Source organism: Mya arenaria, chromosome 14 (assembly GCF_026914265.1).
Source record: "Mya arenaria isolate MELC-2E11 chromosome 14, ASM2691426v1".
In the NCBI taxonomy this organism is placed as follows: Eukaryota; Metazoa; Mollusca; class Bivalvia; order Myida; family Myidae; genus Mya; species Mya arenaria.
In genome coordinates, this window is record NC_069135.1 from 16,965,647 (window position 1) to 16,980,603 (window position 14,957).

Below are 14,957 nucleotides of genomic sequence, written 5' to 3' on the forward strand. Positions count from 1 at the left end.
AATAGCCGACAGAACAAGGTTTGACCGAAGAAGTAAATACAAAAGGAAAGTGGGAAAAAAACATGCATCAAAGTTATATTTTAATTCAAAAAGGGCATGGGTGTTGTAGACAGTCAACATTTACAGTGTACCAACACAAAGTGCTTATTTGTGGACCTACTGTGTGTGGTTTGCCGTGGACATCCGGCTTGTGATTCATCATGTATAAAGCGTCAACCCTCCGGCTACCTATAAGCTGTTTGAGAGAATGGTAATACTTTTTTACAGTATATTACAAATATGCTGTAGAATGTTAAATAGTAACCATAATCAGGTTTAATAACATATTGATCGTTGCATGTACCACCAAAATGAAACATGAACAACATCTTTTAAAATCAATCAGCTGTTTAATGTTTTATGTTTCTGTTTTTAGGTTGCAGAACAACTTATCGGCGGGAATAGCACACGTATAAGGAAATCCAAACAAACAAGTGACATTTTTTAACCTGACCTCTTTGGCGATGTGCAGTGCAGAGTCAGCTTGCACAAGTATAATTCTAATGTTTATAAAATAAAACTCAAATGAAATGTTATTTTATTGAAGGGAATGTTTTATTTCGTATCGTGGCATTACCTCTAGCAAAGGCCGAATTGAGGTCAAGTCCAACAAGACTATGGCTCCAGAAACACAGAGGAACGGAAAACAACAACTCATGTATGTAAAACATTTTCAATAATATATGTTTTTTATATAATTGCATTTTGAAATGACCCTTAAATCGAAACAATGAACGGCCTCTGAAGTTCATGAAAATGCATACATTAAATTATTTCTACTGTTTAATGGCACATCTTGAATTTCAGAGTCTAGTACAAGAAAGCGCCGTTTAGATAATTGTTTCGATCATGTATTAAAATAAATATTCAATATAGTATTGATGAAATAATCATAACAAAATGTTGTTCAGGTTTTAACATTTTGTTCCTGAGGGGACGAATAATGTTTGTTTTAATGTTTTTTACAGAATTAAACATTTCATGCTTAAAATGAGGACATATATTTCGAAATTACACATATACAATGCAATTGTCGCTAACAATGTGTCTTTATAACAAATATTCATCAATATGTGATTTCTTTTTACAGACCGATGCTATTGCATTGCACCAGAAACTCCACTAGACTCTGTTGCCTTTTCATAAATCGCATGCTGTGATTGTGTTGTTTCCCGTGACAAATCTTGCGATATTTTTAGCCATATAATAGTTACAGTCAAATATTTTGATTTATGTTTTGGTCTATGTTTTTCTATTATATAATTATGTACATGTGTTCTTTGTTGATAGGAGAAAAATTATTATCATTATTGATTTTCGTCATGTTTGATTTTATCCCTATGTTTTCCTGAAGTTCCTATGATGTAAATAAATGATCTATACATTGTATAAACTTGATATATAAATGAATTATGAATCGTATTTGGATTTTAGTCCTATAAGTATACATTTATATAGGAAATGAATGAACATGTGTGTAAAATATCATGATAGAGAATTGTTATTTTAATTCCTTTCTGATTTATTTGATAAAAAACATATTGCTTTTTAATCGCTCTGTGCATGTGTAAAAACTAAAATAAACAAAAATATGTATAATATAATGAAAACTGCAGGGACAAGCCCATTAGTCGAACAGTAAAAAATAGGCCCTGTTAAGGGGTACACGTCAAGGACCCAAACAACAATGAACTAGAGACACAAACATTGTTACACCACTTCTTAAATCATAAGTTTCACTTTTTGTTTTATTACTGAATTTTACATAGAATGACACTTGCCTGGAAAACTGTGATAATGTGATGTCTGCATTAAAATTAAGCACGGCTAAAATAGCGTATTTATACATACATAGTTTAGTCGCACATGACATTCCAGAGAGTGTTTATGTGGATTTTTTCAATTTACTCCAATTCAAGTACACACATGCATGATATGATTGAAATAATAAAAACATTTCGCAACGTTGCCTTACAAACATCTTTTTAAGCATTATACTTTTGAAATATTTTGGAAAACCTTTTTCTACTAAGAACTGTAGTACAAAATTGCTGTTTTAGAAATATCAAATACAAGCCGTAGCGTATTTATGAGGAAAACAACAGACATAAAAATCGAGTTACTACAAAAGTTAAAACTGCCATAGTGTATCTATGCATGCACACGTGGTATAATTCAAAGATTGATCATAACATTAAACGTCTCCGGCAATTTTGAAATACATATACCTGAAATGTTTGTGCTAGAACTACCAGAGTGTATTAATGCATAATATTATCCTTTATGTACTTAACAAATTGTTCAAAGAAGTAATTCCTATCTACAAAACTCGCCTATAGTAGTTTTATAAACATTAAAAAAGTAGCCAATACCGAAGATGAAAATTACCACAACCTCCATATCACAGGATTACCATTGCGCTGTTTTGCATGTGCGTTTACCTACTGATGATTGTCTTAAATCAATTTACTACAACACACGTCTACGGTTTTTCCTACATATGTTCAAAATTCATCATATCCGTAGTGTATTAATGAGAGTTTTGTATTTTTCCGAAGTCAACCAGAGCGTAGTTATGCCGATATGTCATATTTATTAATAAGTAAATATTTTAATTGCCGTTACATAATAAAACAAATAAAATGCATTTTATTGTATCAATGTGTCTATTAAAGGGTTTAAGTAAAAGGAAAAATGTACATTTTCACTAGAACATTACCTTATTAGGGATAATGTATATGTCACTAATTCGTGAAATGCAAACTTGATTAATAAGGGTGTTATGTTATATAATTTTATGTACTATATAATGTTTGTAATTAATTTCTTTAATTGTGTTATAAATTTGTACTGTTTCAAAATTGATAAACATTTTTACCTAATTGCGAACGCATTTTAATCGGGAGATTTAAGTCTCTGCTTTTAACAAAACATGTACAAGATTATAAAAATAAGCGGTATTCCCACGCTGTACGATAGCGGTAATCAGAAGCCGAATATTTGAGTACGGTTTACACTGCTGTGGTAGTTCGCCGGTGAATGATAGAGGTAATGGGGACACCCGAATTTAGGGTCTGCATTAGGCGGCTATGGTAGCGGAAAGGATATAGCACTGATTTTGAACAAAAAAAATTCAATCAAAGTTTTATGAATAGATCGTGCGACTCCTTTAAGCATAGTTATTGGTGTCTTGATTTCGATGGATGATAAAAGTTAGAAGTTGTCAGTTAGTTGTATGAAAATCACACAACTTAGTCGAACCTATTAGATTAAGAATATTCATTACAACAAAATGTTGTCTCTGAGGGAATATGAACCACTGGAGCTGATGGTGTGTATATGCAAGGATTATTAAACCATGGGTAGGATATCCTTTGGTTTCATGACAACAGTCTTATTAAATTGATTTTTTCCCATAAAGTCTATTAAAAAGCAGTCAGACTTCGAAGTAATGTGAGATATTCATAACATTTTACCTAAGTTTTGATTTGGAGATGGGGACTCTTTGCTTAAGATATACTTTTTTGTGGGATAACATGATATGCAAGACTGGGATGGATAAAGTTACAAAATCTGATAGTGCCATGTTTTAAAGCGTGGTCATATATTTTGTTATTGTTTGTTTTATTTTGTTATTAGTAAACTGTAAATCAAGGTATGATTAGATTGATGTTTGTTGTTACAAAAATAAACGTAGTCAACGTCCTGTTTATTTCAACATTTTCATACAATGTTATTTGCAAAAGTGTTTTTTCTACTTTTGTCAAAAAATGTGTAGTTTGTAACACTTTTAAGAATATGCATGTCTTAAAACTAATAGATACACACATACTCATAACATCATGTATATCTCCTGTAGATGTTTCTGCATTTATTGATTAATTTGGACTTATAAATATTTGAAAGGATTTCAACCTGCAGCCATACTCTTGATTACTTCACTGGTGACAATCTTTTCCAATGATGTACATGCATTTAAGTGCTAAAGAAGCAGTAAATATTTGGTACACAAACTTACCACTATATGTACCGGTAAATAGCTCATGTTGTTGATATTATTTTTACATACTTTCAATTAATAAAACGCAAAATCTTATTTTTCTTCATGTTTATTTACGACACCAAAAATAGATGTATTTGTTTAATCCTAGAGAAGAGTTTAGTTGAGACAGTGGAGTAATTACTTTGTTAATTATTTTTACATCTAAAAATATATGTAACAAACTAGAAGTAGAATTGTATGATAATTATTTGATCAGAAGTTATTAATCTGGAAATGGGAAATCCTAAGGTGCTTGTAGAAGACAATGCAGTTAAAGACCTTGACCATCTCACCCGATCAGCAATTACGCACCTAAATCAGGCACCTGAGTAAAAAAAAATTATATTTGCAATTTATTGAAAAATATTTTTCAAAATTCTGCTATAAACAATTTGTGAAAGTAGCGCTTCTGCTGTGATGGATTCCTAACCAGTTGAAACCAATTGAAATCTTACTGCTATTCCTTCGGTTAAGTGACAGCACATGTCAAAATAAAGAGAGTGGTTTAAAAAGTCATCAATGCTAATTTTCATATTAAAAATATTCGGAAAATTGTACACAGCGTCATTTTGCAGTGCATTTCTTTAAAAAAAATATGTACATGTAAGTATGTTCAAAGGTCAAGATCAACCCCAAAGATATTCAAAATTGTTTGCCAAGCTGCAGGTACGGTAAAGTTTTGTATGTGTTCTTTACTGTAGCAAGACAGTATCTCAAATGGTCATAACTATGGTAATCTAAGGAGAATATTACCAATTGCTAGAAAACTAAGGATTTTGATTAGTCCAAAATTAAATGCTATTGCTTTAAAAGAACATCAGATAATAATGGTATATGTCGTCGAAGGAGACTATTGGTTTGCAAAACTGTACAAATGGTTCAAATTTAGTTTCAAATGTAAGAAAGTTTGTCATCAACATATCATGTGATGATCGTCCAACCAACAAAACTAAACAGTAAGTCAATTTTGTATTTTAGTATTACCCTTTTTCCTGTAGAATTTAAGATTGTTTTTCAAGTTTCTTTCAACAACCAAAGTTTTAGAAGCTTCATTCAATTTTGTCATGCTGTTAACATGTCATTTAGCTTAAGCAAGTCTTGCTCAGCTGAAATATGGGTGACTTATTGGTCAATAGTTTTTACAATTGGTCAGCTGCAGCGAGTTTTGCTCAGGTCAGCTAAAATAAGGTCGATTTATTGGTCAAGAGTGATTATAATGGCTCAGCTTCAGCCAGTCATGGTTGGAAGGTTGTGCTTATAATTCAAGTGGTGAAAGCGAAACGGTTCTATCTTCTTCTTTATTTAATGACACTTAGAACCTTTTCGCATTCACCCCTCGAATTGCTGTTTAACAAGCGATAGCACTGAAAAATGGTGTTCCTAGACAAGCACAAAACCGGTCGTAAGTCTGTCTCCAACTTGAGACGCCTACCAGTGGCTGCTCGAAATTATTTTGTGTCAGAGGTAACTTTGGGCTGCAACACTAGATGTGTGTCCCAGCGCTCAGAACCTATTGGTTATGATTTTATTGTGACAAGAGTGGACTTCTGACGCCATACACTTATTGACTTATAAAAACAACAAGCAAATTCGTTGAATTGATATCCCCCGCCTGATTGGGCTAAGACAAGGAATGGAAATCAATTGTTGATGAAATATATATACCAGTATGAGATTGATTGCAACTGTTTGAATTAAAAAGAAAAATTGTATATAATGTAACAATTAGAATTGACCAAGAAACCTAGTTTATGACTCAATGTTACCCAGTTCTGAACTAATCTAAGATTTCATCAAGGCAAACATTCTGATCAAGTTTCATGAAGATTGATCCAGATATATTGCAAAAAATATAGCCTCTAGAGTGTCCACAAGGTTTTTTTAAGATTTGACCCAGTGACTCATTTTTGACCCCACATGACCTACTAGTTTCAAACTATTCCAAGATTTCATCAAGGCATTCTGATTAAGTTTCATGGAAATTAAAGCAGATGTATTGCCTCTAGTGTTCCCAAGATTTTTGTAAGATATGACCTAGTGACCTAGTTTTTGACCCATATGACCCACTTTTAAAATGCAGTCAAAATTTAACCCAAGAGAACATCTGACCATGTTTGAACATAATCTGACCAATCACCACCATAAAATAGTTTTGGACAAGATTTTTGAAATATTTGACCTAGTGACATAATTTCTTATCACATGTGACCCAGTTTAAAACATGTCAAAGAGTTCATCAAGTTTCATGAATATAATACCATACATATTGCCTCAAATGTGTTTCAAAGATTTTTCTAAGATTTGACCTAGTGACATAATTTTTGACCCCATGTGCCCCACTTTTACAAGCGGTCCATATTTCATCAAGGGGTACATCATGACCAAGTTTGAACATAATCCGACCAATCATTTCCATTTTGGCCAAAAAAATTCTAAGATTTGACCTTGTCACCTAATTTTCGATTATGTGACCCAGTTTTAAATAAGTCCAAGAATTCATCAAGGAAAACATTCTGATTAAGTTTATGAATATTTGACCATGTATAATGCCTCTGGTATGTCCCAAAGATTTTTCTTAGGTTTGACTTACTGACCTAGTTTTTGACCCCATGTGACCCACTATTTTAAGTGGACCATATTTCATCAAGGGGTACATCATGACCAATTTTGAACATAACTTGACCAATTATTACCATGATATGGTTCCAGACAAGACTTTTCTAAGATTTGACCTAGTGACCTAATTTTCAATCATGGAAAACATTTGATTAAGCTTCATGAATATTTGACCATGTATAATGCCTCTAGTATGTTCCAAAGATTTTTCTAAGATTAGACCTAGTGACCTAGTTTTTGACACCATGTGACCCACTTTTAAACGTTGTCGAGATTTGATCAAGGGGAACATTCTGATCAAGTTTGAACAGTTTCTGATCAATGCCTACCAAGATATGGTACCGGACGGACGGACAGAAGGACAGAATGACGGACAGACAACGCCAAAACAATTTTGGTTTGGACCATCCATGAGAGACAGACCTTGAACCTATTTTCTTGTGAAATAGGGTTATCATTCTTTGGCTAAAAACAGTTGACCTGGGGTGAAAATATTGTGCCAAGAATTACCCATGCAAGCACACAAGGCTTAAGGCATTTTTTTGCATGGTTGTACCTATTGTTTGATACATCGTTCCTGACGAGTTTCTTCTTGTTTAGGGACACCACACTTTTGATAAAAACACTTGTTCGGCTATGATGTAGTGCTGTTAAATCTAATGTGATATGGACCAAACATTATTATTGATTAAGAATTCTAGGGTATGTTGTCAAATAACCTACAAGTACTCATGTTTAGAAGGATGTGCTAAAACCTGGTACCCAGTATTGCCCTGTATCATGTATCAACATCTGATATCAGGCCTCAGGCATTATTGGGTTATGTGAGGCTGTGATATTATCAGATGAAGAAACATCCAGTATCACATGATATGTATTGCTTATTGAGAAATACACAAGTAATAATTCCTATGTTCTATTATTTTCAATAAGAAACCCATTTTTAAGATACAAAGACATACAACAATACTCATTTGAGGTCATTTAATTCAAAAAGAGTTGAGTAGAAAACATAATGCACATATAATGAGCAGTATGTGAAATTGATGTGTATATAGTTGTGAAATAGTTATTCAAAAGATCCTTGCACAGTAACTACAACTACTAACTGTCCATGTTTAAGCACTAATATAAAATAAGCCAATGCATAGAGCAGAAGGGACAGATTGGAACAGAACATAAAGCATTGCAATGATGCACTTCAAGCAAAAACGCAGTAAATCTTATTCTATTGTACAAATGAATTTGCTCAGAATGATTGACTATTGCACATTTATTGTGTGCGTTTACAAATTGAATTGTCAGCTTATACCATAACATAAACAAGTAATTGAATTGATATTAGCTTATACCATAACATAAACAAGTAATTGAATTGATATTAGCTTATACCATAACTTGTAGACAAGTGTCAACTCTGCAGAAAACTGAGAAATTAAATTGGCCATAATTGCCATGCTTTCTGTAAGATACTCAACAATTATGTCAACTTACAGCATGCACATGTACAGTTTATTGTGTTTAACACAAGTGTCACATAAAATTATGTCCCCTAACATAAGCAGGAATGGATTTTTTTCTAAAAGGAAGACTGTAGCTGTAAAAAAGAAAACAATGAAATATATAATATTCATAATACATTATACATATATACAATTTCTTCAGGTTTTGTGATACCAAAATGATGGTGTGCTTAATGAATGAATGATTTAGTACTATACATGGTAAATATACTATTCATTAAATATACTAAATTTCTAAGTTGCCTGAGATTCAACACATATTCTCAAGATGGAATGACAAATCTACAAGTTCATTATTAATTGACAAGCTTGAATGAGAACACATTGTGCAAGTAGATATAGTACTGGCAAGACACTTTTGGTGGCCAATAAAAGATAAATTTATCAATTTAATTCCTCCATATTTCAAGTTCAGCATTTCAACTCATTGAGTTCTAGGTTTGAGATCAAACATTTTATGTGGTTATGTTCATTTCAAAACTATTACTAGTCCCTGTTTAATATAACAAAAGCAATGCCTATAATTGTCTGTTGTTGTTTTTTCAGTAAGAAGGGGTTTGACTTAACAATTATTAAAGCCAAAATTAAGGACGCTGCTACCACAAGTGCATATAGTTTCTGGCACCATGTGTTCTAAGTTGCATCCCAATATCTTAAATGGTTGATGGACAAGGTTTAATGTCACCGACTTAGAAAAGTGTGTGCCCAGACTGGGGATCAAAACCATGTCCCTCTGCTTACAAGCCAGGTGCTCTACCAACTGAGCTTACCCGCCTGCATTTCTCACATACTCTCTGATGTGTGGGAGTCAGAACTTTGACAAAGCTTTTGTAGACAGATAATGCAACACCAATACCATCCAAATACTATGACTACTATTTTTCAAAAACAGATGAGCAATATTTGAAAATTGTGTGTGTGACAATATGAGGTCATGTAACAAACTGCATGAAACAGGTTTTTAGGACAACCTTCATTTTGAACTTAGTCAGCAAAGTACATTAGTAGCATTTAGTGAATTTATGACTAGGAATATGACATGGAATCAGAGTTTTTAAACACACTTACAAACTATTTCCAAAAAATTGTTTGTAAAACTAAAATAAAAATCTAGATGTCCCTAAACATACATGTATTTATAAACTATTGTATTGTTGCATGACAGTCATATAGTCAGTACATTATTCTTTTGGCAAAATCATTCAAATTCTTAAACAAAGTTTAAATCTCTACTCTTACTAGGATTTTTACAACACGCTGTTAACACATAAATAGATTCATAAATATTCTGCCCCCATTTCATGGAATTTATACATAGTTGATAAATACTTAAAACATGTACTTACAGTGGTGTGAAGTTTTACATGTCAATTAAAACTAAAGGAAATTGCAGGAGTTCATTCTTTACAAACTTCTGTGTTAAGTATTATTAAACACATTATAGAAATAAATATATTAAATGCAAGTAGTATTAAAGTAAAATGAGGAATTAAAGTGACATCAAAGTCATAGCACTGGAACAATAGACATTTGTAGAGAGGGGATTCAACAGACATTGTTATTATGCAGGTTAAATAGTACACTGTATATGCACATTCAATATGGTGGGGATGGCACACATCAGTGGAAGTGTTCAATGTGCAAATGACACCAGTGTATCATGTTTAAACAATTCAGGAATAAATGAAATTAATAAGCTAAGAAGTTTTAAACAAATCGGAGAATCTAATCTAAGAAACTACACAATGAAACTACTGATGGATTCTAATTAATAACAATATATGTGAATGCTTAATGCATAGTAAGTGTGAGTGGTGAATATATTGCAGTGCAAGTTGCCTTGAGGTATGGAGACATTATACGTTTAATATGTACATCTATATGTTTGTAAGAAGTTTATGAACATAAATGAATACATTCAAAATATTTGTCATAAATGATAACATATCTATGAAATAAATGTTTAACAGTGCAAGCAAGACCTCAATTCATTATCCACATAACAATATAACTGTTCTCTCCAAATGTAAATAAACAACTTACAAAATAATGTAACACATTATATAACATGATATGTATTTTAATGACAAAATGGAATCCTTTAAACTGTTTGATTGATATTATAAAACCTTAATGTATATAATGAACATCGCATACATTTACAATTCTTACTAACAATATGATATTTACAATATAAAAATAGTTAACTATACTACATTAAATGTAAGTACATGGCTTCATAGTTAACAATATGGAATGTAGCATTCTGAAATGATGACATATAAAATCGTACAGTATTCATTTGCCCTTAGCATTGAGGTGGTTATTTATAGATCAGTGACAGATCGAGGTTTATAAAGTGGTCTAGGGGCCGGGACCGGGGCACCACTTTTGTCGAACTTTGAGCGCTCATCATTGTATTCCCCGTACCCTTTCCTGTCATCATGGAAACTTTGGTCGTCTGGCTCGTCATAATTGGTCGCTCCTCGACCTTGATCATCATATTTGTCATCATATCTAATAAAGAAGTAAAAAAACATGTGATTTATTATTTGCATATTTCTATAAAAAATGTTTGAAAAAAATGTCAACACATAATTTTTTTTAATTAAGCTCTATGTTTTTATCATATGAATTTGCTTATCTAATCTTTCTGTCTCAACAATTCATACCTTTCTTTAGAAAAATAGCGTAAATGTTTAAAGCAAAGAATTTTGGTTAAGACTTTCAAAAACAGGTCAGATGATAATATACATAATACTGCAAGCAAACTGCCTCGTACCTATCTCTGTCTTTCCTAGCATAACCTCTGTCATCATAGTCGTCATGACGATCATCATCATGATCATCTCGGTAAGAGTCCCTGTCATTATCATCTTGGTATGAATCACGATCATTGTCACGATAATAGTCTCTATCATTATCCCGATTATAATCGTCCCTATATGAGTCTCTGTTGTAATCCGAATTCCTGTAATCGTCATATTTTCCATCTCTGTCCGCATCATCGCGAAGGTATTCCCTTTCTTTTTCATCACCATAGTCATCATAGCTGAAATAAAAACATATAAGGGTATTGAGAACATATTTTTCACTGAATTAATCATTAGCTTTGCCTTAGCTTTTAACAGCTTGTTTGCAAATTATGAGTTTGGTTCCTGTTAAAATAAAAATTTTCTTCTATATTTTTATTTGTAAAACAAAAGAATGTTATTTTTTTACAAAAGAATTTATCTTCTATAATACTTGTGTGCTCATGGACTTTTACATGTATGAATATTTACAATTTTTAAATAAATGTGTTTTGATACATATTTACATAAGAGTGTTAGTAAACAAAGAAAACAGAATATGAATGGAACACTTACTGATCTTCCTTGTATCTTTTTCTAAAAAAGAAATAAAAGTTGTTTGAAATAAGAGTGTTGGATAAATTTACATGAATTTTAATGACATGCTTTACTCAAAATAGATCACTCTAACATCATGAGAGTCCACGGTAAATTCTATTATTGGAAGAGCTCTATAAACCTTATTTCTGGACATTCTTTCCTTTAATTAAGATTCCTGTAGCATGTTTTATGTTGTTTGTTTTATTGTGATGGTTTAAAGTGATTTTCACGTTATTAGGGCAATAATACTAAAAAAAGGATGTGTGAAATGTGAACCAAATGTTTGTAACTGATAAAACAGCAATAGTTTTAGTTAGGCCATATAGTTAATAATTATAAAAAAATATAAGAGAAAATGCTCTATTTTTCCATGATATAGTCATATGGCCTTTGACCTCTAAGCATGACCTTGACCTTGAACCAATCTGATTGCAACATGCACTCTAAAAATCTTCTCAATATGGGATATACATTTCTGGGATTTTGATCTCTTTTTGTGACCTTAAACTTGAACCAAGGGTGGCAACATAAAATCTGTGGTGAAGTCCCTTTAATTATTGTGATAATTCACAAATGATTAAAATAAATAATGATGTCACAATCTGAACCTTGGGAAACTGGCAAATATATAAAAATTATAAAAAAAGAACGTTGCGATATTAAAACAATCTACCGCATCCAAGTCATATCATATATTGCTGAATTGGTAGGTGAATGTCACAAAGATAATCTACAGCATCCAAGTCAAATCAGATATTGTTGAATTGGTAGGTGAATTTCACAAAGATAATCTACAGCATCCAAGTCATATCAGATATTGCTGAATTGGTAGGTGAATTTCACAAAGATAATCTACAGCATCCAAGTCAAATCAGATATTGTTGAATTGGTAGGTGAATTTCACAAAGATAATCTACAGCATCCAAGTCAAATCAGATATTGTTGAATTGGTAGGTGAATTTCACAAAGATAATCTACAGCATCCAAGTCATATCATATATTGCTGAATTGGTAGGTGAATTTCACAAAGATAATCTACAGCATCCAAGTCAAATCAGATATTGTTGAATTGGTAGGTGAATTTCACAAAGATAATCTACAGCATCCAAGTCATATCAGATATTGCTGAATTGGTAGGTGAATTTCACAAAGATAATCTACAGCATCCAAGTCAAATCAGATATTGTTGAATTGGTAGGTGAATTTCACAAAGATAATCTACAGCATCCAAGTCAAATAAGATATTGTTGAATTGGTAGTTGAATTTCACAAAGATAATCTACAGCATCCAAGTCAAATCAGATATTGTTGAATTGGTAGGTGAATTTCACAAAGATAATCTACAGCATCCAAGTCAAATAAGATATTGTTGAATTGGTAGTTGAATTTCACAAAGATAATCTACAGCATCCAAGTCAAATCAGATATTGTTGAATTGGTAGGTGAATTTCACAAAGATAATCTACAGCATCCAAGTCATATCATATATTGTTGAATTGGTAGGTGACTATCACATGGACACTCTACAGCATTGAAGTAATATCAGATATTGTTGAATTAGTAGGTGACTTTCATATCAACAATCTTACCTATCATAATCCTCATCGCTATCAGGGTACATTTTTTCATGCTCAGACTTCTTGGCTAGAAATAGAAATTGAAAATGTATATAATACAAGATAGACAAAATAAGCTTATAAACACATTGCAATAAGTTTATAAACACAACGCTGAATAAGAAAAAAATGTTTTACATAATAGTAGTTCAGTTATATTATTGCCAACAGTAAATGAACAATAAGAAAAATCATATTTTTTTATTCTATTTACTATTTATTACCAGATACCGTAAAATGCATAACTTTGAGCTTGGAAAAGAAATGTAAGAACACTGGAGATTGCTTCTATCATGGTTATTTAGAAAAGGTCAGTGGTACAGCAGCTCTTTAAGTGCATATGCATGGAAATAAGCCTCATATGTAAGGAAAGTGGTGTCATATGAAAGGATAATGGTCTCATATGTATAGATAGTGGTGTCATATGTATGGAAAGTGGTCTCATATGTATATATAGTGATCTCATATGTATGGAAAGTGGTCTCATATGTATAAATAGTGGTCTCATATGTATAGATAGTGGTCTCATATGTATGGAAAGTGGTCTCATATGCATTGATAGTGGTCTCATATGTATGGATAGTGGTATCATATGCATTGATAGTGGTCTCATATGTATGGATAGTGGTCTCATATGCATTGATAGTGGTCTCATATGTATGGAAAGTGGTCTCATATGCATTGATAGTGGTCTCATATGTATGGAAAGTGGTCTCATATGTATGGCTAGTGGTCTCATATGTATAGAAAGTGGTCTCATATGAATAGATAGTGATCTCATATGCATTGATAGTGGTCTCATATGTATGGAAAGTGGTCTCATATGCACTGATAGTGGTCTCATATGTATGGCTAGTGGTCTCATATGTATGGAAAGTGGTCTCATATGCATTGATAGTGGTCTCATATGTATAGAAAGTGGTCTCATATGTATGGAAAGTGGTCTCATATGTATGGCTAGTGGTCTCATATGTATAGATAGTGATCTCATATGCATTGATAGTGGTCTCATATGTATAGAAAGTGGTCTCATATGTATGGAAAGTGGTCTCATTTGCATTGATAGTGGTCTCAAATGTATGGAAAGTGGTCTCATATGCATTGATAGTGGTCTCATATGCATTGTTAGTGGTCTCATATGTATGGAAAGTGGTCTCATATGCATTGTTAGTGGTCTCATATGTATGGAAAGTGGTCTCATATGTATAGATAGTGATCTCATATGCATTGATAGTGGTCTCATATGTATAGAAAGTGGTCTCATATGTATGGAAAGTGGTCTCATATGCATTGATAGTGGTCTCATATGCATTGTTAGTGGTCTCATATGTATGGAAAGTGGTCTCATATGCATTGTTAGTGGTCTCATATGTATGGAAAGTGGTCTCATATGTATAGATAGTGATCTCATATGCATTGATAGTGGTCTCATATGTATAGAAAGTGGTCTCATATGTATGGAAAGTGGTCTCATATGTATGGCTAGTGGTCTCATATGTATGGCTAGTGGTCTCATATGTATAGAAAGTGGTCTCATATGTATAGATAGTGGTCTCATATGCATTGATAGTGGTCTCATATGTATGGAAAGTGGTCTCATATGCATTGATAGTGGTCTCATATGTATGGCTAGTGGTCTCATATGTATGGAAAGTGGTCTCATATGCATTGATAGTGGTCTCATATGTATGGAAAGTTGTCTTGTATGCATTGATAGTGGTCTCATATG

At 32.4% G+C, this 14,957-nt stretch overlaps 1 protein-coding gene across 3 annotated transcripts in view; it reads right to left on the reverse strand.

Moving 5' to 3' along the window:
* Positions 1-7,666: 7,666 nt before the first annotated feature.
* Positions 7,667-14,957, reverse strand: part of LOC128218473 (neuroglian-like) — a 37,934-nt gene continuing 30,643 nt past the window's right edge. For all 3 annotated transcript variants that reach the window (XM_052926144.1, XM_052926143.1, XM_052926145.1), the window contains exons 23-26: positions 13,202-13,256; positions 11,589-11,609; positions 11,003-11,272; positions 7,667-10,737 (exon numbers count right to left, since the gene is read on the reverse strand). In XM_052926144.1, the coding sequence (XP_052782104.1) occupies positions 10,548-10,737; positions 11,003-11,272; positions 11,589-11,609; positions 13,202-13,256 (536 nt within the window). In that variant the 3' untranslated portion in view covers positions 7,667-10,547. The remainder of the gene's footprint in view (positions 10,738-11,002; positions 11,273-11,588; positions 11,610-13,201; positions 13,257-14,957) is intronic.